Genomic DNA, 27,849 nt, shown 5'->3' with positions numbered 1-27,849 from the left:
TGGTGGGATGTATAAATTACACCTAATCTGCCTGGTAACAGGGATTTTGCAGATAAATTAATACAAAATACCACAATACAACATAATGCAATTGACAAGGTAAAAAGTGCTTTTAAGCAGTGCCCATACACACGTAGTGGGACGCTGCAAGTACAATAAAGGAATTCAAGATGGGCCTGGATGTATTTCTGGAGTGTAATAATATTACAGGCTATAGCTACTAGAGAGGGGTTGTTGATCAAGGGAGTTATTCTGATTGCCTGATTGGAGTCGGGAAGGAATTTTTATTCCCCTAAAGTGGGGAAAATTGGGTTCTACCTCACAGGGTTTTTTTTTTTTTTTGCCTTCCTCTGGATCAACTTGCAGGATGACAGGCCGAACTGGGTGGACAAATGTCTTTTCCGGCCTTATGGTTTGTTACTATGTTACTCTCAGTGGTACCATTGTGGTGGGGGGGGGGGGTTCTTCTGCCTCTGGAGGGGTGAGCATAGGTTTCCAGATAAAAGTACCCTTTAAGTACATCAGCCACCTCCAAGATCGGAAAGGGAAATACATTCTGGTTAAGGGACACATAGGCTCTCAAGTATATATCTTTATAAATTTGTATGTACCGAATACTAGACAAGCACATTGGCTTTCCACAACCATCCCAACCATTGATTCTTTTAAAGAGGGTCTTGTAGTTCTATGTGGGGATTTTTATGTAGCCCTGAATCCATAAATGGATTCTTCCTCACACAAATCCGCACATTCTCTGGGTTCCTTGGGAGCCATGAGAGAAGAGCTGTGGAATTTAACATTTAGAGGATTCATGACGTACTATTCATCCCAACTTAGTGGACTAAGTCCACTTCCCCTCACCTCTTCTTTTGGTCATCGATATAGTGGGTACGTCTTCCCCTGATAGGTTAGACTCCACCCGAGAGCGTTACGGAGTTCATCTATCCCCATTGTCTCATTCCTGGGAAACTCGGGAGACATAAAAAGCGCTAGAGACATGAAGGAGAGCCTGAACCCTCAACCTAGTGGTATAACCCTAATCACATTTCTCAGATCGTTTATGAACCGCAATGCAGGGGGAGGAGAACTTTTCCACCCTCTAGTTTGGCTTGACTCTCTAATTGTTGACTCAAAACCACCTAAAAAGCTAGTATCACAATTATATGATATATTGAGATCTGCTCCCTTACTTGTAAAACCAGCTTTTATTCGACATTGGGAGAAATATATAGATAGGGAATTTCCCTTTCCCATGCTCTCCAAACTCTTTCCTACTGCTCATAAGTCGTCCAGATGTGTTGGAATTCAGGAAAATAGTTACAAACTCTTAACTAGGTGGTACATCACTCCAGAAAAGTCATACATCTTCTCAGCTGAGTCCTCAGATGGTTGCTGGAGGTGCTTTGGTGACAGAGGAACGTTCTTCCATATCTGGTGGGATTGCCCCTTAATAATCAAATAGTAAGGTGACATATTCGATATCAGCAACAAAATTTGCCACACAGCTATACAGGCCTCACCTAGTAAAGCTTTACTAGTATGTTTTGATAAAGATGAACATAACCCTCATCCCTACATATTCAAACAGCTCCTAATTGCAGCAAGGCTCCTTATACCCAAATTTTGGTTGCAAACCTCCCTCCCCTCAATAACACAATGGAAGCAAAAAATTGATCAGCTTCACCGTTTCGAGGAACTGTTAGCATGGGAGGCTAGAACTCATCCACAGTTTATGAAAAAATGGCACCTGTGGTTTATCCACAGGTTTTCGGTCTCCTCAAGATGACTATGTTTGGGGCCCCTGGCCCCCCCTTCTTTAAACCCTCATCTTAACACAACTTCATCACACTCTCACCTTAACTCAACTTGCCTTACCAACACCTTTGTAGTGTTCCCCAAGCTGCTTGTACAAGTATAGGGGCCTCACCCTCTTCACAGCCTGTATTATTCTTGTCAAGATTCTCCTACAGTACTGCTGATTAGGGAAATGTTTACCTTAGAATATTTTACTGTTTTTTCGATTTTTATGTGCTTACTAGATGTCATACGATGTATCTCCTATTAGATATGATATCCCTATTGGATATGATTTCTCTATTGCTTAACCCTGTACTGTGTTACACTGTTCATGTTAACTTAGAAAAACTTTTAATAAAAAAATAAGAAATGCATCAAAGGCTGCAAGTGTACTATAATGGTTGTATTGGACTGTCAGAAATGCAGTGCAGGCCGCAAAGGTACTTTATAGAAAAAAAATATGATTTTTTTTCACCCACAGTAAAACAGATGGATTTACTGATTTTATTTCACTATCAGATTTTCAGCGCAGGCCACAAAGGTACTTTATGGAACAAAATATATGATTTTTTCACCCACATTTAAACTGATAGATTTAACTGATTTTCTTTCAATATCACAAATGCAGTGCAGGGTGCAAATTTACTTTTTAGCAAAAAAAATATTTGTTGTCCCCCCAGAATCTAACAGATGGATTTATTGAATTGATTACACTCACATAAGCAGCACAGGGGTACTTTACAGAAAACAATGTGAATATGTCACCCCCTGGGTCCCTGAACTCACAGACGCATTCCCTATATTATGTTCCCTTCCCCTGGCACATATGCAGTGCAGGTGCACTTAAAAAATAGGTATACCGTATGTTGCCCCCTTAACTAAAAGAACAGGATTAAATTATTGTCGCTGGCACATATGCAGTGCTGGTGCACTGAACTTGCACAAAATGTCCGCCGACGCCCACCTAACTAACAGATGGATAAAACTTATTTTTCTGTGTCACTGGGCTCAGGGCAGGGTACAAAAATGTTGCATTGCACCCACAAAAAAAATCGCTGTAGATCGCTGAGTTAAATACAAGTTCTGATATCAGATAGAGTCTTTCCTATTCTCTCCCTCACAGCAGCAGCATCCTATCCCTACACTAGTAAGAGCTGAGTGACGTGCGGCGCTACACGACTCGAACCCGAACTTTTACTGAAATGTTCGGGTTCGGGTCCGGGGTCACAAAATTGTAAAGTTCGGCTCAACCCTACTAGTGAATAATAATTATTTATATTCCTGTTTTAATTAACGTATTATATTGCATCAAGATACAGTGTATTATTACATAATAGGTTATACTGCAATAAAAATCTTTTTTTTTACCAGTTTCAGATTTGAAATATCTCTTGTAGTTCAAAAGTTATCAATACAGAAAGTTCAAAACTTTTGAGCCTTCAGCTCTGCGTTCAGAACCAGGGACAACACCTTGAACAGGTCAAATAGTTGTGCATCACAGGGAAGGTTCCCGGTTGTTGTTGTTGCAAATTTCTGTGTTGATAACTTTTGAACCACAAGATATATTGCAAATCTGATTAAGGCAATAGATTTCTGAGAAAATTATGGTCTTCTTTGATACCCTACATGACCTTCTTCCCATTGGAAAAGTATTGCGGTTTTCAAGATGGCAACCATGTTCTGGACATAGCCTAAAAGATAGGCCCCCTCGCCCATTACTTGCTGGGGTATTTAGATGTTTCATTTTTTCTTTTATTTCTGAAATAAAAGGGTGTCCTGAGACTTTTGACTCACCGTGTAGTACAAACAGTTGCAGCACCAGCTGTCTGACCAGTGGTAGTAGTAGCAGCAGGCGATAGTTCTCCCTCATTGCTTCTGATAAGTGGCACATTATTATTGATGACAAAGAGGATGTGGACTAGATAGCTCACTCCTCCTCTCAGTCACAGCGGGATGATGTGGAGGTCACCTCTGTGTCTGACACCATGCCTTGGAGCCAGGGGACAGAGCTTTCCTCATGATCCTCCTCCTCTCAGCTCAGAGAAGACTTTCAGCTGCGTAATTTCTGTCTTCACTGCCCAACCTAGTGGATGCCTTTTTCCTAAGAAGACGCAACAAAACCCCATGTTCTATGGAAGATACTCAATATAGTCTCCCTGTTGTTGATTCAATTTGTTTATCCGTATTAGGTGTCCTTTTTTTTCCAAATAATTGTTAATTTTTATTTTTTTAATTGTCTTCTAAATGTTTTCTAAATGACTGTGGCATTTCCCCAGCACATTCTCTTTTCCTTAACTCCATGGACTTCTGGGGAGGCAGATTGGAACTGTGGGCTGAACTGGCCGAGGTTGCCCTCACTGTACTACATTGTCCAGACTTCAGTGTCATCACAGTGAAGGCTGTCAGCATGGTTGGTGATATTTTCACACTCAAATGGACAAAGTTGTCCTCCAACAGTGTACAAAACAACAAATTTGTCAAAATGAACAATACATGAATCCATGAAGATTGTCAAATACTGAATGTGATGCTGATCAATAAATTGCTGACGGGGGCTATTGTCGGCTCCATCATTCCACTGCTGTTGTCTACCTGCCTTCCATCATTTTTTGTACCATGTGACTACTGCTGTCACTGACTCAGCTGCTTTTCTTTCTACTGCCACTACAATTACCGTAAGGGCATTTTCACATGAGCGGATGCCGTGCGGGTAATCCGCTGTGTGAAAGAGTGCCAATCCATGCTCTGAACAGCAGATACATGGAGCAGTAACATGATTGACAATACTCTGTGCCTCTCTGTGACCTTTTTACTACAAGAATCATGGTGACAGCTTTATCCCATCGTGATTTTGTAGTAAAAAGATCACAGAGAGCCACAGAGCATTATCAGTCAGGTTACTGCTCCGTATCTCTGCTGTCCAGAGCACAGATTGGAACTCTTTCACGCAGCGGATTAACTGCACAGCATGAAAGAATCCTAACATAGCTACCACTACTAGTAACACTACCTCTAAATAGCCACTCACACATCCACTGTCTTCTCATTTTCATGCTGTGCTGATACTGCTTTTTCCACAGCCATGCTGTACTTTGCTGCTCTCAAAAATTTTCGAATTTTTCCATTTTTGTTCATAACAATCCACCGTTTAGTATAATTATAATCAGGCATTTGCCCTGTTAAGGCATCAGATACACTTGTTCAAAACAAGCCACAGTTTTTTTTTCCTAATAACAATGTGTGTGTTTAAGTGTCATCTGCCCCAATAAGGGAAAATTTTTGGAAACTTTTGTAAAGAGCATAACAAATGTGACAGTGCAGTATGTTTGTAAATATCCTGTTTGTTAACATCAGCCATACGTTTGTCCATACCTATGTGTATCAGTGTCACTCTGACAATTTAAAACAGGTCTGAATCAATTCAATACATTTCTGGACAGATAAGACAAATCAGACACAAAAAATGTTTTTTAGAAGTTTGCTCAGCTGTACAGCACATATTTACTACTTGTCATGATAGGTAGGTAAGTGGGGAAATAACCAAACACAGGAAAACAAAACAAAACAAAACAAACGACTAGGCCCAAAAGCTAGGGAGAAAAGGGTCACCTCCTAGCGATCCCTAAAAGCTTTCCCTAAACTGCTGTACCCATGTGCATACCCTTAGGGTGGATATGCACATGCCTAAACGCCCTGGGCAAACCCTAAGCAGCAGGGAAAAGGGAAGAGACAACCTATTTCTTCAAACCAGGAGGAAACAAGTGTCTCCCTAGGGCCTAGATAAAACACACAAAGGGAAATGAAGTAGAGGACTTATCTTGAGCAGAGCTGGAGCAGACTATTCACCACAATTCAAGAGCTCCCAGGAAAGAGCTATAACCCGCACAGGCCACTGAGGGGAAGGAGGGATAAATAGCCCTTACTAACAATGAAACTCAGTACACCTGAGGGAAGGTGGATCCAGCTCAAACCCAAATCAAAACAAAGAAATCAGACATGTGCAGCCAGTCTGACAGATCTCCGCACATTCACAGGGCACGGCGTGACAGTGCCTCCCCTTCTACGGGGTGACCTCCTGACACCCGGGACCAACTTTATCCAGATGTGCCCTCTAAAGGCCCTCACCAGGTGGTTAGCACTGAGATCAGCAGCCGGAACCCACATTCTTTCCTCGGGACCGTACCCCTTCCAGTGCACCAGATACTAGAAGGAACACCAAAGAACACGTGAGTCGAGAATCTTAGAGATTTCAAACTCCAAATTGCCATCCACCAGGGGAGGTGGCAATGGAGATGGTTCAACAGGTTCCATATATTTCTTTAATAAAGACCTGTAAAACACATTATGGATCTTCCAGGTCTGCCGGAAGATCTAGACGAAACGCCACCGGGTTGACAATCGCAGAGATTTTGTAAGGGCCAATAAATCTTGGACCCAATTTCCAAGATGGTACCTTCAGCTTAATGTTTCCAGTGGACAACCACACCGAATCACCCACACAAAGGTCCGGACCAGTCATACGTCTCCTGTCAGCCATCCGTTTATATCTTTCACCCATCTTTTCCAAAATAACTTCCGCCAGATAGATGACAAGGTGGAAGAGAATCTCTCCTCTTCTGGCATCCCAGAAGATCCAGTCCCAGAAAAAGTACCAAACTGTGGGTGAAAAACATTTGCGCCAAAAAATGTGACTTATCAGTGGACTCCTGTCTACGGTTATTCAAGGCAAATTCAGCTAGAGACAAGAACGAGGACCAGTTATCCTGGTTCTCGGCAACAAAACACCTCAAATAGGTCTCCAGGTTTTGGTTAGTGCGCTCTGTCTGACCATTCGACTGGGGATGAAAAGCCGAAGATAAAGACAGTTGAATTCCCAGACGAGAGTAGAACGCCCTCCAAAACCTGGAAACAAATTGTGTCCCCCTATCAGACACCACATCAGAGGGAATGCCATGTAGTTTCACAATGTTATTGATAAAAACCTGACCAAGAGTTTTAGCATTGGGCAAGTTAGGCAACAGTACAAAGTGGGCCATCTTACTGAAACGGTCCACTACCACTAAAATCACAGTTTTCCCAGAGGAACTCGATAAATCAGTAATAAAGTCTATGGACAAATGCGTCCAAGGACGAAACGGGATGGATAAAGGAAGAAGGGATGCTGAAGGCTGAGTGTGAGCCAGCTTCACGCGTGCACAGGTCTCACAAGCTGTCACATAACCATCCACACCCTTGCGCAATCCTGGCCATCAGAATCTCTGGGAAATAAGATCTATGGTGGATTTGCTTCTAGGATGTCCCGCAAGGACCGTATCATGATGTTCTTTGAACACCTTGTATCGCAGTTCAGCAGGAACAAACAACTTGTATGGAGGACAAGAATCAGGAGCCTCCTCCTGGGCCCCCAACACCTCCATCTCCAACTCGGGGAACAGAGCGGAAACCACCACCCCATCAGCCAAAATCGGAGTAGGATCCTCTGAATCACTCCCCCCAGGAAAACTATGTGACAACGCATCTGCCTTGACATTTTTAACCCCTGGGCAAAAGGTGAACACAAAATTGAACCTAGTAAAAAAAACGTGACCATCTAGCCAAATTCTTGTGGTCAGTATATACCGTAATAGGATGAGTAGCCCCCTCCAACCAATGATGCCAATTTAATGGTCAACAACTCTCTATCTCCTACATCTGTCACGGAATGTGTACAGGTAACAAGGCAAAACAACATGCATAAATGACTCGCTGGATCCAACAGCTAAGGAACAAAAGGGAGACCCTTGTAGAAGACCTGGCACTTTCCCTGGCTGCTTAGCCTATGCATAGATCCGAATGGTGGAGGTATACATATCCACGTACCTTGACTATATAACCCCTGAGCACCCTACAATAGTGAGGGGACACGACCACTGGCTCCCTACACCAGACACGGAGGGAGTCAGGGTCACCTGGGATCCAGCAAACAGAAAATAACAGATAACAGTTAACACTTAACTTTGTAGAGGAGAGGAGAACCAGATGGGCATGCACACATACTCCAGGAAGAAATATAAGCCGCCCAGAAAAGCCTTCTGGGGAAGAATTTAAAGGGAAGCAATTAGTCCAACACATGACAGCTGAGAGAGGCTAAGGAGAGGAGGAGCTGAATACCACAACACAGAAACTCAAAGAGGAGGTTCTGAAAGGCCTCTGTCAGAGCTTCTCAGCTGTCTGGTTGTGACAGTACCCCTCCCTCTACGAGTGGACTCCGGACACTCAGAACCCACCTTCTCAGGATGGGACCTATGGAAAGCCCTGATGAGACGAGAGGCTTTAATGTCCGTCACTGGGACCCACATCCTCTCCTCAGGACCATACCCCTCCCAGTGAACAAGGTACTGAAGAGAACCGCGGACAAGACGAGAATCCACAATCCCAGAGACCTGAAATTCAAGATTCCCATCAACCATAATCGGAGGAGGAGGCAAAGGCGAGGGTACAATGGGTTGAACATAAGGTTTCAATAAGGACTTATGAAAAACATTATGGATCTTCCAAGTCTGAGGAAGATCAAGACGGTATGCAACAGGATTGATGACAGACAGGATTTTGTAAGGCCCAATAAACCTAGGACCCAACTTCCAGGAGGGAACCTTCAATTTGATATTCTTGGTAGACAACCACACCAGATCACCAACATTCAGGTCCGGACCAAGCACACGTCTCTTATCAGCCACACGCTTATATCTCTCACTCATGCTCTTTAGATTATCTTGAATCTTTTGCCAAATAGATGACAAAGACGAGGAGAATCTGTCCTCATCAGGTAAACCAGAAGACCCCTCTCCCGAGAAAGTCCCAAACTGTGGATGAAACCCATATGCACCAAAAAATGGTGACTTATCAGAGGACTCCTGACGACGGTTATTTAAAGCAAACTCAGCAAGGGACAAAAAAGAACACCAATCCTCTTGATTCTCCGCCACAAAACAACGCAGATATGTCTCCAGATTCTGATTGACGCGCTCTGTCTGACCATTCGACTGCGGGTGGAAAGCAGAAGAGAATGACAACCGAACCCCCAAGCGAGAACAGAAAGCCTTCCAGAATCTGGAAACAAACTGCGTGCCCCTATCAGAGACTATGTCTGAAGGAATACCGTGCAATTTGACAATGTGATCAACAAATGCCTGCGCCAGCGTCTTAGCATTGGGCAAACCAGGAAAAGGGATGAAATGCACCATTTTGCTAAAACGGTCCACCACCACCAGAATCACAGTCTTCCCCGAGGAACGAGGCAGGTCCGTTATGAAGTCCATGGACAGATGTGTCCAAGGACGGGAAGGAATGGGTAAGGGAAGGAGAGGACCTGATGGCCGTGAATGAGGGACTTTGGCACGAGCGCAAGTCTCGCAGGCTGCCACAAAACCCTCAACCGACTTACGAAGCGCAGGCCACCAGAATCTCCGAGCGATGAGATCCAGTGTGGCTCTTACCCCCGGGTGCCCAGCAAGGACCGTATCGTGGTGTTCTTTAAAAATCTTGTGTCTTAAAGCGAGAGGCACAAACAACCTCCCAGGAGGACAAAGATCAGGAGCCTCTGACTGGGCTGCCTGCACCTCTGCCTCCAATTCAGGAAAAAGAGCAGAGACCACCACACCTTCAGCCAAAATGGGACCCGGGTCTTCAAAATTCCCGCCTCCCGGAAAACAACGTGACAGGGCATCTGCCTTCACATTCTTAACTCCAGGGCGGAACGTGACAACAAAATTAAACCTAGAAAAGAACAACGACCATCTGGCCTGTCTCGGGTTCAGACGCTTGGCTGACTCCAAGTAGGCCAGATTTTTATGGTCAGTAAATACGGTAATAGGGTGTCTGGCTCCCTCTAGCCAATGGCGCCATTCCTCAAAAGCCAACTTGATGGCCAACAATTCCCTATCTCCCACATCGTAATTTCTCTCTGCGGAGGAGAGTTTTCTTGAGAAAAAGGCACACGGTCGCCAATTGGCAGGAGAGGAACCCTGAGACAAGACCGCCCCCACACCCACCTCAGAAGCATCAACCTCAACTATGAAGGGTAACGAAACATCAGGTTGCACCAAGATGGGAGCGGAAGCAAAACTCTCCTTGATATCAGAAAAAGCCTTACGCGCCTCTACTGACCAAGAAGAAAAATCTACCCCCTTTCTGGTCATATCAGTGAGTGGTTTAACAATAGAAGAATAATTCAAAATGAACTTCCTGTAATAATTGGCAAAGCCCAAAAAACGCATCAGCGCCTTTTGATTCTCAGGAAGCTCCCACTCAAGCACAGCGCGGACCTTCTCGGGGTCCATGCGAAAACCAGAAGCGGAGAGAAGAAACCCCAGAAATTGAATTTCTGGAACCGCAAACACACATTTTTCCAGTTTCGCATATAATTTATTCTCCCGCAGAATGAGCAAGACCTGACGTAAATGTTCCTTATGAGTTTTGAAATCGGGAGAAAAAATCAAAATGTCATCCAAATACACCAATACAAATTTTCCCATCAAATGATAAAAAATGCTGTTCACGAAATGCTGAAAAACGGCTGGGGCATTCATCAAACCAAAAGGCATAACCAAGTTTTCAAAATGGCCCTCAGGGGTATTGAAGGCCGTCTTCCATTCGTCCCCTTCTCTGACCCTGACCAGGTTGTATGCCCCTCTTAAATCTAATTTGGAAAAGACTTTAGCCCCAACAACCTGGTTAAATAGGTCCGGGATCAGAGGAAGCGGATAAGGGTCACGAATTGTGATATTGTTCAGCTCCCTGAAATCCAGACAAGGTCTTAAAGAACCATCTTTTTTCTTAACAAAGAAAAAACCAGCGGCAACAGGTGACTTCGAGGGTCGTATGTGTCCCTTTCTCAGACTCTCAGAGATATAAGCACGCATAGCGATCCTCTCAGGTTGGGAAAGATTGTATAAACGAGATTTAGGCAGCTTGGCATCTGGGATGAGATTAATAGGGCAATCGTACTCCCTGTGCGGGGGCAAATCCTGAACTCCACTCTCAGAGAAGACATCCGAAAATTCAGAGAGAAAAGATGGTATAGTCTTAGTAGCAACCTCAGAAACAGATGTCATGAGGCAATTCTCTCTGCAAAAGTCACTCCAACCATTTATTTGCTTCGCTTGCCAATCAATGGTGGGGTTATGCTTAGTGAGCCAGGGCAGCCCCAACACCAGAGGGGTGGGCAAACCGCTAAGGACGAAACATGACACATCCTCAACATGAGCATCACTCACAATCAAACGGATATTGTGAACTATGCCCTTTAATGATTTCTGAGAAAGTGGAGCGGAATCGATAGCAAAAACAGGAATATCCTTTCTCAAAGCGCACACCTGGAAACCATGAGTTATCGCAAATTGATTATCAATGAGATTGACCGCTGCTCCACTATCCACAAAAATCTCACAAAAAATGTTCTTGCTCTCTAGCGCCACCCTAGCCGGCAGGACAAAACGGGAACTACAAGCAAACGGAAAACCTTCAATTTCCGCCTCAACCCTGCCAATAGTAACAGACGGAACATTTTTCAAAGATTTTTTCCTCTTTGTTTCTTTATTATACCCAGAGAACTGCCTGAATCTCCTAGAGGGACAAATATTTGCCAAATGATTAATACCTCCACAACAAAAACAAACCGTCCCATGCGGGCTGAATCTTCTATTGTCAGAAGCAATCAACCCCAGCTGCATGGGCTCCTGCTCAGAAGGGGCTGACAGCGACTGAGACCCCTGCGCACAGAATGGGACCGCTGCACAGTCCTGGGACCGAGTATGACATGAAGGAGAGATCTCTCCTCTCTCTCTAAGACGCCTGTCAATACGAACGGCCTGAGACATAGCAGAGTCCAAAGAAATAGGCCTTTCATGAAAGGCAAATGCATCTTTCAATCCCTCTGAAAGACCATGGCAAAATTGACTTCGGAGTGCAGCATCATTCCAACCAGTATCAGCTGCCCATCTCCGAAATTCTGAGCAGTATATTTCTGCGGATTGTTTACCCTGGCATAAGAGACGTAGTCTAGACTCCGCCAGAGCAATACGATCCGGATCATCATATATCTGACCCAGGGCTAAAAAGAATTCATCCACTGAACGGAGAGGCCGTGCCCCCTCCGGCAGCGAAAAGGCCCAGGACTGAGCGTTACCTCTGAGCAGCGATATAATGATCCCCACCCTCCGTTCCTCATCTCCAGAGGAAAGGGGAAGAAGGCGAAAATGGAGTTTGCAAGCCTCTCTAAAACGCACAAAATTCTCACTACCCCCGGAGAACGTATCCGGGAGCGAGATCTTAGGCTCAGAACAAGCTCCATGAACGCAAGCTGAACCGGTCACTTGAAGCTGAGAAAAAGTCTTACGGAGGTCAGCTACCTCCAATGAAAGACCCTGGAAGCGTTCAGCCAAAAGTGAAACCGGATCCATGCTTAAGACGGTTTTGGCGGCTTATAATGTCACGGAATGTGTACAGGTAACAAGGCAAAACAACATGCATAAATGACTCGCTGGATCCAACAGCTAAGGAACAAAAGGGAGACCCCTGTAGAAGACCTGGCACTTTCCCTGGCTGCTTAGCCTATGCATAGATCCGAATGGTGGAGGTATGCATATCCACGTACCTTGACTATATAACCCCTGAGCACCCTACAATAGTGAGGGGACACGACCACCGGCTCCCTACACCAGACACGGAGGGAGTCAGGGTCACCTGGGATCCAGCAAACAGAAAATAACAGATAACAGTTTAACACTTAACTTTGTAGAGGAGAGGAGAACCAGATGGGCATGCACACATACTCCAGGAAGAAATATAAGCCGCCCAGAAAAGCCTTCTGGGGAAGAATTTAAAGGGAAGCAATTAGTCCAACACATGACAGCTGAGAGAGGCTAAGGAGAGGAGGAGCTGAATACCACAACACAGAAACTCAAAGAGGAGGTTCTGAAAGGCCTCTGTCAGAGCTTCTCAGCAGTCTGGTTGTGACAACATCATAATTTCTTTCAGCGGCCGAGAGATTCTTGGAGAAAAAGCACACGGACGCCATTTGCTACGGGATGGACACTGCAACAGAACTGCTCCGACCCCCACTTCTGATGCATCAAACTCCACTATGAACGGTTGAGACACATCAGGTTGCATCAGAATGGGAGCAGACACAAAATATTTCTTAATAGCAGAAAAGGCCTGTAATGCCTCACCCGACCAGACAGAAAAGTCAGCGCCTTTTTTAGTCATATCTGTCAAAGGTTTTACAATGGTGGAATAATTCAAGATTAATTTTCTGTAGTAATTGGTAAAACCCCAAAACCCCATCAGAGCTTTCTGATTCTCAGGCTGGTCCCATTCCAGTACCGCCCGGACCATTTCGGGGTCCATACGAAAACCAGAGTCAGAAAGCAGGTATCCTAAAAACAGTAGCTCCTGGACAGCAAATACACATTTTTCCAATTTTGCATACAATTTATTTACCCGAAGGATCGACAACACCTGTCTCACGTGATCCTGACGGGTCTCCAAATCGGGTGAGTAAATTAGTATATCATTAAGGTAAATAACAATGAACCTTCCCACTAAATGATGGAAAATATCATTGACAAATCGCTGAAAGACCGCTGGCGCATTAGTTAAACCAAAAGGCATGACAAGATTCTAGAAATGACCTTTGGGTGTATTGAAGGCCGTTTTTTACTCATCTCCTTCCTTAATTCGCATCAGATTATAAGCTCATCTTAAATCTAACTTGGAGAACACCTTGGCTCTGACAATTTAATCAAATAGATCAGGAATCAAAGGAAGGGGATACGGATCACGGACCGTAATGAGATTCAATTCCCGGAAATTTAAACACGGTCTAAGTGTTTTACGAAAAAGAAGCCGGCGGCCACAGGGGACTTAGGTGGTCTAATATGTCCCTTTGCCAACCTCTCTGCAATATACTTTTGCATAGCTTCTCTTTCGGGTTGGGAAAGGTTGTATAGTCGAGATTTTGGCAGTTTAGCTCAAGGGATGAGATTAACCAGACAATCATATTCTCGATCTCTTTATCTAAAGTGCTGGTTCTAAAACCAAGATTTTGGAAGAACAAATACCTCAAAATCAGAATTTCCTGAGTCTAGCGCCACTATAGTAGGCAGGAGGAAACTGGTATTACAGGGAGAATGCATATTTGCTTGCTCAGACTCCCTATTCACACTACTAAGAGTTAAGCAGAGAACTGATGGCTTGTGCCAAGCCAAGGTGGAGAGTCGCAAGCCATCATTTCTTTGCCTAAAAGGCAGTACCAGATGTTAACACACATGTAGAACAGAAGATGGGCCAGTCCTTGAGCCTGTCGGTGTCTGCCAAAGTGCACTGCAGCGCCAACGTGTGGAGCTGTAACTATAGTCAGGGACAATACATGTCCTTTACGACCCACTGGGTGAATGTGGTTCCTGCACAGCCACACCAGCAACTTGGCCAGGTGACGCGGCTTCCGCCTCCAGATTGTCACGCCGTGGGTCCTGTGACAATGTCCGCCTCTGCCTCCTCATCCTCCACCGTGTCCACAGCCTCTACTGCAGGGACAATTTACTGTGCCCCTCCAGCATACCACATGTGCAGGGCATGGTGATGTCACGCTATTCTGCACCTCATTTCCCTGGGAGAATAAAGTCACACAGGGGAGAAACTTCTCTGTGTCCTTGATCAAGAAATTTAATCCTGGCTTTCTCCTCAACAACTGAAAATCGTGATCATAGTGACCGACAATGGGAAGAACATGGTGTCTGCGCTGCGTCAAAGAGGGCTGAGTCATGCGCCCTGAATGGCACACGTGTTTAATCTGGTTGCGATGCGGTTCCTGAAGTCTACCACCCATCTGCAAGACATCCTAAAAATGGTCAGGATACTTTGCATGCACTTCAGCCACTCGTACACCGCAAAGCACATCCTCCTTGAGCTGCAGCGGCAGAACAGCATCCCCCAACATAGGTCGATTTGCAATGTTTCCACCTGTTGGAATCCACCCTCCATATGTTGGAGCGACTATACGAACAGAGAAACAACATAAACAATTGGTTGATAATCCAAGCGGACAGGAGTACTCCTCTGTGTAATTTCGATGTCAGCCAGTGGCAACTTATGCGTGACACCTGCCGTTTGCTCAGGCCCTTTGAGGAGGCCATGTTATTTGTCAGTCGCCAGGACTACGGCATGAACAACATCATTCCAGTGCTTCATGTCCTGGAACAAATGCTGGTAAATCTGGCTGGTCAGGGGACTTGAGATGTGGCGCCTAGATCTCACAGCCACATAAGCCCTGTGGGGGCTGAACTGGAGGAGGAGGAAGACATTGGAGCACCAGCAATGTGTAGCAAAATGGGTGGTTTCTACACACAGGTGACAGGAGAGGAGGAGCAGGACCAGCCAGAAGAGCTAAATTGTGATGAGGAAGACAAGGCAGAGGACCCAGACACATAGTGGCAGTATGCAGTGGAGATGGAGGCAGGGAGTCCCTCCGAGTCACTTGCACAAATGGCCTGATGCATGCTCACTTGCTTGCATAGTGACAGTCGAATTGTCAGCATTCAACAGAAATGGCTCTCCACCTTGCTGGACCCTCACTACTGGTCCAAAATGGGGGCCTTTTTTTACACCCGCTGAGAGGGAGGACAAACTAAAGTACTATAGAGACATCTTATGTAGTCAGTTGGCCGCTGCCTATCTGCGCCATCGTCCACCCTCTTGCTGGTCTGACGTGGGGAGCCCTCTACACTCACGTTCCTCTGCCACGGCTGCAGTGGCAGGGTGGGTGGGTAGGAGCAGTTCCAGCTCCATCAGCAGCAACATGAGTCTAAAGTCACTGATGAGCAGCCAAATTGAATTTGTGGCCGCAACTAGCAGAGTTTGCCCTTGAAAAGCTGTTCTGCCTTGTCAGTAGTGTGACATCAGAGTGGGTGTTTAATGCGGCGGGGGCCATAGTTACCCCAAGAAGAACTAGCCTGTCGACTTAAAATGTGGAGAGACTAACCTTTGTTAAGATGAATCAGGTGTGGATAAGCCAGGATTTCCACCCACCAATTCCTGATGCATCAGACTAAATCATCCATGGTGCCACACCAACACTTAGACAAAAGAGACCGGTTTCTTCTGGCTACCTGCCTCAGCTACTATTCTGATGCTGCCATCCGCCTGATGCCACACATCTGATGCCAAGTGTTCCTTCTTTCCCCTACCATCTTCAGCTGGTACTCGTATTGCCACCCACCTCCACACTATCTTACTTTGCCACTCTGGGGCCTCCTGATGCTGCTGACACCTCCAAACCATAGTATGTCACCTTGCCACTCTGTGGCCTCCTCATGCTGCTTTCACCTCACCACTATGTCATAGATCAGTTTTTTGGGGGTTATTGTTCTGACGGATCAGAGGAAGTGCAAAATAATCAGTGACATCAACACAAACTTACTGCTGACACCCTCTGCACTCTGTCGGGGGGCTCTACTTGTATTAGTGTTTAATAGAACAGGTTCTGTAGACATCTATGTGGAATCAGCTGATGATGGTTTAAAAGTAGTGTGCTTCTTCTTGGCGCTAACATTGATCTGTAAGGCTGAGTTCACACTTGAGTTATTTGGTCAGTCTTGGTCCTGTGACTGTCCAAATAAGTGAAGTGTGCAGTGATTCTAAGAGCGACGCCTGTCATCTGCATGTTATATGGACTCACAGTATTATTTAACTACCACAGCAGACTCCCTATGCGTGTTACTGCAAGGCACAGTATTCTACACCATTATAAAGGCTCTCTGCAGCTAGGAAATAGACGTTTTTTAACGTGATTCGCCGCAAATAAATTCAGATTGAACCGATTTTTTTCAAAACTATTTGGCGGACCGGCCAATCGAATTTTTGAAAAATTTGCTCATCTCTAGTCTCCTTCACACATCATCAGATTAAAAAAACAAAAGACAACAGCAACCCCAAAAATGCAGTATCTGTACTGTACACTTTAACCACCTCACGTCTGTCTGTTGACTATAAACGTCCGGTCAGTGGTTCTCTATCTCTGAATGGAAGTTTCTGAGCGTGCAGCAGATGTGCAGGGGGACAACTGTCATTGACAGCTGGGCATCCCAGAGAGAAGGCCTTCTAGTATACAGAGCAGAAAGCGCTATGCGCTTTCTGTCCCATCCTGGTGGTCATGTGGCTGCCGGGGTCGGGAGAATGTAGGAGCTGTTGGGTTTTCCACTGACCTTGATCAGCCCTGCACTGAGGCTGTACATCGCTCTTTTGTGCTGTACAGCCTCTCTGAGGGGTTATAGGGGAAATCAATAGTAGGGGGAAAAATAAAAATGTGAAATTAAATTCCCCCCAGAGGTCTTGTATGACGTTATGGGGGATGCAAGTGTAAAATAAAAAGTAAAATAAATAAATTGTTAAAAAAAATAATAAAAAAAGGTTTCACATGTAAAAAAAATAATAATCCCCAAATAAGTTTTTTTTTTTTTCCAAATAGAAAAAAATTAATAAAATAGACATATTTGGTATTGCCGTATCCGTGACGGCCGGCTCTATAAATATATCTCATGATCCACCTTTGAGATATTAAAATATATATATATATTTTTTTTAAATACTATTATTGTGTTAAAGTGAAATAAATAAAAAAAGTATACATATTAGGTATTACCGCATCCATAATGACCAGCTCTATAAAAGTATCACATGACCTAACACCTCAGGTGAACACCGTAAAAATAAAAAAATAAAAACAATGCCAAAAAAGCAATTTTTTGTCACCTAATATCACATAATGTGCAACACCAAGCGATCAAAAAAGCTTATGCCCCACAAAATTATACTAATCAAACTGCCATCTCATCCCACATAAAATGAGACCCTAACTAAGACAATCGGTCAAAAAATAAAAAAGCTATGGCTCTCAGACTATAGAGACACAAAACAATTTTTTTGTTTCAAAAATGCTATTATTGTGTAAAACTTAAATACATAGCAAAAAGTGTACATGTTATGCATCTCCACGTCCATAATGATCTGCTCTATAAAAATATCCCATGACCTAACTCCTCAGGTGGACTTTGTAAAAATAAATTTATAAAAACTGTGCTAAAACAACAAATTATTTGGTCACCTTGCTGTTAGCCCAGTGGCCTGTGTTGGCGCCGCTGCCCCTATCAGCAGGCACGGGCGCTGGGCTCCCTCTTTTCCCTCCTGCCACCCAGCTGACAAACACGGGCATCAACTAACTTAACTCTCCTACATGTGATCCATGCCATGTTTCCTTGCTGCTGGAAACTTGCACTGCTGCTGAAGCTTGTGTGGGTGTGTCTCTCTTTCCTATGTGGCAACACATACACGCCCTTTGTCTCAGCAGCCAATGGGCGGATTGCAGCAGGTATTTAAAGGCACTTCCTACTGAGCAACCTCAGTGTCTAGCTTGTCTAGTCCCTGTGCAAAGATGTTTATCTTGTCTGCCTTCCTGTGTACCAAATCCTGCTATTGTACTCCTGGACTTTGCTTTTTGCTGCCTGCCTCTGACCTCGGACTTCGTTTATGAACTTTGCCTGTTTGCTGCCTGCCCCTTACCTCGGATCTTGTTTGCTGACTTTGCTTGATTGCCGCCTGTCCTAACCCTTACCTCCAGGCCTCGGACGTCCCCTTGGTGCTAGTACCAAGCACTCTGACCCCCCTGGTCAGCTGCCACTGACTTGGGGACTATTCTGGAGTGGAACCTGGCAGCTACCCTACGGCCCAAGCCTATCCCCACCATCAGGGGCTCTAGTGAATACCAGGTAGCTGCTTAGTTACGCCCCTCCGGAGTATAACTAGTCAGTAGCGCAGTGGGCCCACACTCACTTGCATAACAGTTTGCTCAGGCCATGGACCCCGCTGATCCAAACCTGCCCAGTAACATTGAGTTACACCAGGAGTTGGCCCAGCAGCGTGAGCATCAGGATCAAATATTGTTCTACCTACGCAAGGTGAATATGCGTCTAAATGACCTGACATCTGCTAAACCAGAGTCATCAAGCTTCTCTGCCCAGGCTAATTTGGCTCCTGCTCCGTCCTCTTCCTATGTACCCAGATCTCAACCTTGTCTCTCTGCTCCTTTACGTTTCAATGGTGACCCTAAGCAGTACCGGGGGTTTATAAATCAATGCACCCTAGCTGGACCCTGGTGACCACTAGCTGGAATCAATCCCCTTTGGGAAAGGAACGACCCAGTCATAATGGATCTTCGGGTCTTCCTAGAGACCTTCCACAAGGTGTTTGATGAGCCCGGACGTACTACTTCTGTCACATCCTCCCTACTGCGGTTGCGTCAAGGGAACCAATCCGTGGGCCAGCATGCAGTCCAGCATAACACTTGCCCCATAAAGTGTAATAATGATTGATCATATAAAAAATCATATTTTCACAAAAAATGGTACCAATAAAATCGTCAACTCTTCCTGCAAAAAACAAGCCCATGCGCAAGACGATCGGAAGAAAATGTAAAAAAAAAATATGGCGTTCAGAAAATGGAGACACAAAAACATATTTTTTTCAAAAAAGCTTTATTATGTAAAACTGAAACAAAGAAAGAAAGTAGTCATATTTGATATCATCGTGTCCATAACAACCTGCTCTATAAAAATAGCATATGATCTACCCTGCCACATGAATATTGTAAAAAATAAAAACTGTGCCAAAACAGAAATTTTTTAGTTACCTTGCCTCACAAAAAACGCAACATAGAGCAATTAAAAATCATTTGTACCCCAAAATAGTACCAATAAAACTGGCATCTTATCCCCTAATTTCCAAAATGGTGTCACTTTTTGGGAGTTTCTACTGTAAGGGTGCATCAGGGGGCTTCAAATGGGACATGGTGTCTAAAAACCATTTCAGCAAAATCTGCCTTCCAAAAACCATATCATGCTCATTTTCTTCTGCGCCCTGCCGTGTGCCCTTACATAAGTTTACAACCAAATGTGGGATGTTTCTGTAAACCGCAGAATCAGGGTAATAAATATAACATTTTGTTTGGCTGTTAACCCTCAATGTGTTAAAGAAAAAAATGGATTAAAATGGAAACTCTGCCAAAAATTTTGAAATTTCATCTCCATTTTCCTTTAATTCTTGTGGAACATTTAAAGGGTTAACAAAGTTAGTAAAATCAGTTTTCAGTAACTTGAGGGGTGTAGTTTCTACAAAGGGGTGATTTAGGGGGGTTTTCACTATGTAAGCCCCACAAAGTGACTTCAGAACTGACTTTGGAAATTTTCTTAAAAAATTGCTTAAAAAATTGTAAACCTTCTAACGTGCTAAAAAATATAAAATTATATTACCAAAATGATGCCCACATAAAGTAGATATATGGGGAATGTCAATCAATATTTTATGAGGCATCACTATTAGTGATGAGCGTCAGGGGCAATATTAAAATTTGCAATATTTAGGAGAATATTCGTCATATATTTGCGAATTCTCGATTATATTCTTGAAAATCGGCAATTAATGATGCGCATATTTTGCCGCAATATGTGCAACTTCACATTTTAGCAGTCCCAACTACATATTACTTATTGATGCACTAAGTATTTTTGTGAATTAATTACATCTCAGCACTATATCTGTAGCATGTATGGACATCAGAACCTATCACTAGTGTTGATCGAGCACCAAAGTGCTTGTGTAGAACACTTTGCGATGCTCGGGTGTTATACACAATGAAAGTCAATGGGAGAACCCCAGGCACCCCCTGCTCTAAAGAGGGCAGGGTGTCGGGACTCTAGTTAGGCTTAGGAGTCCCTGCTCTGACGCCATATATAGCTACATCCATATATGGAGTCAGTGCTTGGGGACACCCCAGTGTATTTAAATCTAATGTATGAAAATTTTCTGCCGGGATTTCAACTCCCAACATTGTACATTAGAAGCAAGGATCTTATCCTGAATGCTAAACTGTGTATGAAAAACCTCATAGTAGTTTCTGATGTAGTGAGTATTCCTATTCAGCAGAAGACTTATTTTATATTTCTGTGCAGGTTAACATGTAGCTCTATAGTGTAGTGGTTAACATCCTTGCCTCTAATGTACAAGGTAGGGAGTTTGAATCCTGGCAGAAACACTTCAGAAATAGAGATTACATTTATATAGTTAATGAAAAAAATTATATATATATATATATATATATATACACAATCACATGTAAATATATTATGATAAAAAACTTATATATAAACGGGATTCAAACTCCCAACCTTGTACATTAGACATAAGGATGTTAACCACTACACTATAGAGGTACATGTTACCTGCACATAAATATAAAATAAGTCTTCTGCTAAATAGGAATACTCACTATATCAGAAACTACTATGAGGTTTTACTGACAGTTAATTTTAAGCTTTATAGCTGAGTGGATAAGGTCCTTGATGTACAAGTGGTTCAAATCCTGGCAGAAACTTTTCAGAAATAGATACAAAATTATATTTAAATACACTGGCTCAAGCACACACGGTGTTCGGCAGAACTAGTGTTCAGCCGAGCATGCTTGCCTAACACCCTGCACTGGAACCTATCAGCTACAATATACACTCACCTAAAGAATTATTAGGAACACCTGTTCTATTTCTCATTAATGCGATTATCTAGTCAACCAATCACATGGCAGTTGCTTTGATGCATGTAGGGTTGTGGTCTTGGTCAAGACAATCTCCTGATCTCCAAACTGAATGTCAGAATGGGAAAGAAAGGTGATTTAAGCTGTTTTGAGCGTGGCATGGTTGTTGGTGCCAGACGGGCCGGTCTGAATATTACACAATCTGCTCAGTTACTGGGATTTTCACGCACAACCATTTCTAGGGTTTACAAAGAATGGTGTGAAAAGGGAAAAACATCCAGTATGCGGCAGTCCTGTGGGCGAAAATGCCTTGTTGATGCTAGAGGTCAGAGGAGAATGGGCCGACTGATTCAAGCTGATAGAAGAGCAGCGTTGACTGAAATAACCACTCGTTACAACCGAGGTATGCAGCAAAGCATTTGTGAAGCCACAACACGCACAACCTTGAGGCGGATGGGCTACAACAGCAGAAGACCCCACAGGGTACCACTCATCTCCACTACAAATAGGAAAAAGAGGCTACAATTTGCACGAGCTCACCAAAATTGGACTGTTCAAGACTGGAAAAATGTTGCCTGGTCTGATGAGTCTCGATTTCTGTTGAGACATTCAAATGGTAGAGTCCGAATTTGGCGTAAACAGAATGAGAACATGTAACCATCATGCCTTGTTACCACTGTGCAGGCTGGTGGTGGTGGTGTAATGGTGTGGGGGATGTTTTCTGGGCACACTTTAGGCCCCTTAGTGCCAATTGGCCATCGTTTAAATGCCACAGGCTACCTGAGCATTGTTTCTGACCATGTCCATCCCTTCATGACCACCATGTACCCATCCTCTGATGGCTACTTCCAGCAGGATAATGCACCATGTCACAAAGCTCGAATCATTTCAAATTGGTTTCTTGAACATGACAATGAGTTGACTGTACGAAAATGGCCCAACAGTCACCAGATCTCAACCCAATAGAGCATCTTTGGGATGTGGTGGAACGGGAGCTTCGTGCCCTGGATGTGCATCCCTCAAATCTCCATCAACTGCAAGAAGCTATCCTATCAATATGGCCCAACATTTCTAAAGAATGCTATCAGTACCTTGTTGAATCAATGCCACGTAGAATTAAGGCAGTTCTGAAGGCAAAAGGGTGTCCAGCACCGTATTAGTATGGTGTTCCTAATAATTCTTTAGGTGAGTGTATCTCTATCTAACCTACACTGACTATCTCCCACTAAGGCCTCATGCACACAACCGTTTTTGTGGTCTGCATCCGAGCAGTGTTTTTTGCGGCTTGGATCCATTGCACCGTTCTGTGGCACCACAAAAAAAATATAGCATGTCCTATTCTTGTCCGTTTTGCGGACAAGAATAGGCATTTCTACAATGCCTACAATGCGCTTCCGTTTTTTGCGGATCTGCGGTTTGCGGACCGCAAAAAACAGCACGGTCGTGTGCATGAGGCCTAAGTATTATATATATGAGCTAACTATTTAATGCAAAGCACAGAGCAGAGCAATGACAATGCTGTATTTTTCAGAACTGCATAAAAAAGCTACTGGGGATGTTTTTATATAGTAAGGGGTTGGCAACTTTCCTATTGGTTGCTAAGCTAAGACAAATACTTTGCTGCCTTCTCATTGGCCCACAAGCAAGAAGCAGGGAGGGATCATGGGTTCAGATGAAAAATAAAATCTAGAATATTTGTGAATTCTCAAAGTGGTGATATTCGCGATTACAATTCGTAATTCAAATATTGGCGTCCAACACTAATCACTATCTGTCTTAAAAGCAGAGAGATTGAGATTTAGAAAACAGTGTATTTTTTCAAATTTTCATTAATTTGGGGATTTTTTTTATAAATACATTTCAAACATATTGACTCAAATTTACCATTAACATGAAGTACAATGTGTCACAAGGAAACAATCTCTGAATGGTTTGTATAAGTAAAAGCGTTCCAAAGTTATTACCACATAAAGTGACACATGTCAGATTTGCAAAATTAGGCCAGGTCAGGAAGAGGGTAAATGGCGACGTGAAGTGGTTAAGGAAACATTGGGCTGCTATGCTCTCTCCTAGATGAAAAATCTTTAAAACTGGCCTAAAAAAAAGCCATGTGAACAAAGTTAACCCACAGTGGTTGTATTTGATTGACTTATGACATACAGTTGCAAGAAAAAGTATGTGAACCCTTTGGAATTATATGTATTTCTGCACGAATTGGTCACAAAATGTGATCTGATCTTCATCTAAGTCACAACAATAGACAATCACAGTCTGCTTAAACTAATAACACACAAAGAATTAAATGTTACCATGTTTTTATTGAACACACCATGTAAACATTCACAGTGCAGGCGGAAAAAGTATGTGAACCCTTGGATTTAATAATTGGTTGAATCTCCTTTGGCAGCAATAACTTCAACCAAACGTTTCCTGTAGTTGCAGATCAGACGTGCACAACGGTCAGGAGTAATTCTTCACCATTCCTCTTTACAGAACTGTTTCAGTTCAGCAATATTCTTGGGATCTCTGGTGTGAATCGCTTTCTTGAAGTCATGCCACAGCATCTCAATCGGGTTGAGGTCAGGACTCTGACTGGGCCACTCCAGAAGGCGTATTCTCTTCTGTTTAAGCCATTCTGTTGTTGATTTACTTCTATGTTTTGGGTTGTTGTTTTGTTGCTACACCCATCTTCTGTTGAGCTTCAGCTGGTGGACAGATGGCCTTAAGTTCTCCTGAAAAATGTCTTGATAAACTTGGGAATTCATTTTTCCTTCGATGATAACAATCCGTCCAGGCCCTGACCCAGCAAAGCAGCCCCAAACCATGATTCCCCCACCACCATACTTCACAGTTGGGATGAGGTTTTGATGTTGGTGTGCTGTGCCTCTTTTTCAACTTTGGTTTCATCTGTCCACAGAATATTTTGCCAGTACTGCTGTGGAACATCCAGGTGCTCTTGTGCAAACTGTAAACGTGCAGCAATGTTTTTTTTGGACAGCAGTGGCTTCCTCTGTGGTATCCTCCCATGAAATCAATTCTTGTTTAGTGTTTTACATATCGTAGATTCGCTAACAGGGATGTTAGCATATGCTAGAGACTTTTGTAAGTCTTTAGATGACACTCTAGGATTCTTCTTCACCTCATTGAGCAGTCTGCGCTGTGCTCTTGCAGTCATCTTTACAGGACAGCCAATCCTAGGGAGAGTAGCAGCAGTGCTGAACTTTCTCCATTTATAGACAATTTGTCTTACCGTGGACTGATGAACAGCAAGGCTTTTGGAGATACTATTATAACCCTTTCCAGCTTTATGCAAGTCAACAATTCTTAATTATAGGTCTTCTGAGAGCTCTTTTGTGCAAGGCATCAGTCACATCAGGCAATGCTTCTTGTGAAATGCAAACCCAGAACTGGTGTGTGTTTTTTATAGGGCAGGGCAGCTGTAACCAACACCTCCAATCTCATCTCATTGATTGGACTCCAGTTGGCTGACACCTCACTCCAATTAGCTCTTGGAGATGTCATTAGTCTAGGGGTTCACATACTTTTTCCACCTGCACTGTGAATGTTTACATGGTGTGTTCAATATAAACATGGTAACATTTAATTCTTCGTGTGTTATTAGTTTAAGCAGACTGTGATTGTCTATTGTTGTGACTTAGATAAGGATCAGATCACATTTTATGACCAATTTGTGCAGAAATCCACATCATTCCAAAGGGTTCACATACTTTTTCTTGCAACTGTATATGTTTGCAGTTAAGTTAAGCTGTTTTATTTTCATGCTTTATCATCTCTATTATAAGTATTTTATAATTTGTTTTTAGATGTTTTTCAGCAATATACTGTTACAATGTTACTGTGCAGCAAATCCAACCAGGGGCAACATCTGCATGGAGTTTGTATGTTCTCCCTGTGTGTTGCCAGGATGTGACTGACTCCCTTGTTTCACAACCTTCCCTTCACCTTCAGTCCACTGTATAAGAAAAGCATATTGCAAGTGTTTGTCCTTTGTTTACCTGAGGATAGCCATAGATCCCAGTTATCTCCGCTATGGACAGACTGGAGGTAGACATCAAGTGTCCAATAAAAGCCACCACGTTGTTCTTCTCATCACAGCTGTAGTTGGGGACGGCTTCTTCTCGTCCTGACAGTATACTCAGTGCACTCTGTACAGCTTTATGTTCTAACACACAGGAGTCATAGATCTTGTATCCCAGAGTGATATTAGGTAAGAGGTCAGATCTTCTGTTTATTTCTTCTATGGCGAACATGAAGACCAGGAGATGTCTTGCTAAATGAAGAGATATTCTACAAGATGTATAAACATGATTACAGTATATTAACCATGTGTCTGTATACCAAAGCCATGGATAATATTTTTTTTTCATTTCCATGCTCCATATTTCTACGTACAAAGTTGTAGACATAGATCTATGCAAACAGTGAGGATACATTTAGAAACATCTCTTTCAGGAGCAGATAGACATTATTACATTTAGAGGTACCTTGTTGCAGAAGAAATTACACTATTACATAGTTACATAGTTAACATGGTTGCAAAAAGGCATAAGTCCATCAAGTTCAACCAAGGGATAAGTGGGGAAGCAAATTTTAGAAAAAGGCGAGTGAGACCCAGATTTCTGCATATTTTTATAAGAATTAATGTTATTTACTGTTAAGAATTTATCTAAGTTCTTCATAAAACTGCCCACTGTTATGTTGTGACCACGTCTTGAGGTAGACTATTCCATAGATTCACAGTTCTTACAGTAAAGAAGCTTTGACCTCTCTGGAGACTCTCCAGTCACAGGCAGTGCCCCCTTGTCTTTTTAGGGCATTTTACATGGAACAGCTTTTCACTATATTTTTTTGTATGGCCCATTTATATATTTGAATAGGTTAATAATGTTACCCCTTTAGACATCTCTTCTCAAGACTAAATACATTTAATTATTTTAATCTTTCCTAAGACCCTCCAGGCCCCTCAACAATTTAGTCGCTCTCCTCTGTACTTTTTGCAGCTCCAGGGCATCTTTTCTATGGACTGGTGCCCAGAACTAAGCTGCATATTCCAGGTCAGACTGCACCAACGCTTTGTAAAGTGGTAAAAGTGGTAATATTACATCCCTGTCCCGCGAGTCCATGCCTCACTTAATACGTGACAATATCCTGCTAGCCTTACAAGCAGCTGATTGGCATTGTATGCTCTTATTTAATCTACGATCTATAAGTACACCCAAATTCTTCTTGAAAAGGGATTTTCCCCGTGTTACTTCACCTAGAACAAATGAAGCACTTAGATTATCACATTACCACATTGAACTTTATTTGCCAAGTTGATGTCAAAGTCAGCTTGTGGTTTTCGTACATCTTCCTTAGAATGCACAGAACTACATAGCTTGGTGTCATCTGCTAAAATAGAAATTGTGCTCATAATCCCATCCTTGATATCATTAATAAATAAATTAAATAATAGAGGACCCAGCACTGAATCTTGGGGTCACCACTTATAACCTGGGACCATTTAGAGTAGTAATCATCGACCCCAACTCTCTGGACAGAAACTATACTTTCCAAGCTTATAGACCTTATGTTATCTATTAAATATCTACGAGGGATAGTATCAACTGTCTTTGCAAAATCCAGAAACACTACCTCCACAGCCGCCCCTCTACCAAGGCTTCTGCTCACCTCACTACATCCACAGCTGCCCTTATGCCAAGGCTTCTGCTCACCTCCTCATAAACACAAATCAGGTTAGTGTGACAACTTCTGTCCTTTTTAAACCCATGCTGGTTATCACTAACGATATTATTTACAGTCACATACTCCTGGATTTAGTCCCTTAAGAATCCTTTAAACATTTTACCCAGGGGCGTACATAGAAATCACTGGGCCCTATGGGAAAAATCTGAATTGGGCCCCCTTGTGAGTGACCCATAGCACCCCTTAGGGTATGTGCACATCTGCTGCAGAGGTTCCAGCAGAAGCCTCTGTTGCAGATTCTGGAAAAAACAAAGGGCAAAATAATGCTGCATGTGGGATCTCAAATGACCCCATTATTGTGAATGGGAAACTGAAGGTGTCATCAGTGTTTGGCAAATGCTGGATCTGTTGATTCTGTTATGCTGCTGGTATGCTGGAACAGAATACCAAAATCTGATCGTGATTACCAATAGTGATAAGCGAGCATGCTTGGCTGAATACTTGTTTGGCTCGAGCATTGCTATGCTCGGCACATGGCGGTACATTGCTATGTTTGGCACATGTGCTTGAGCGCCATGCTTGACTCTCCTTCCCGCACGTTTCGCGGCTGCTAAGCAGTCAATAAATGTGCAGGTAAGTACTGCCGTCAATGTAATGCCAGTAGCCATGTTGGCTGCTGGCATCACAGTGATTAGCTGGCCGGAAGGCATCATCAGGTGCTTTATAGC

General features: G+C 43.3%; 1 protein-coding gene across 1 annotated transcript in view; it reads right to left on the bottom strand.

Annotated features, from left to right (window-relative positions):
* LOC122935155 overlaps positions 1-27,849 on the bottom strand; it is a 181,968-nt gene that overhangs the window by 37,494 nt on the left and 116,625 nt on the right. Inside the window, exon 7 of the mRNA XM_044290919.1 lies at positions 25,432-25,723. Within this exon, the coding sequence (XP_044146854.1) occupies positions 25,432-25,723 (292 nt within the window). The remainder of the gene's footprint in view (positions 1-25,431; positions 25,724-27,849) is intronic.

The sequence above is a fragment of the Bufo gargarizans genome, chromosome 4 (assembly GCF_014858855.1).
Source record: "Bufo gargarizans isolate SCDJY-AF-19 chromosome 4, ASM1485885v1, whole genome shotgun sequence".
NCBI lineage: Eukaryota > Metazoa > Chordata > Amphibia > Anura > Bufonidae > Bufo > Bufo gargarizans.
The sequence above is the reverse complement of the archived record's forward strand: the minus strand, read 5'-3'. Positions and strand labels throughout refer to the sequence as shown.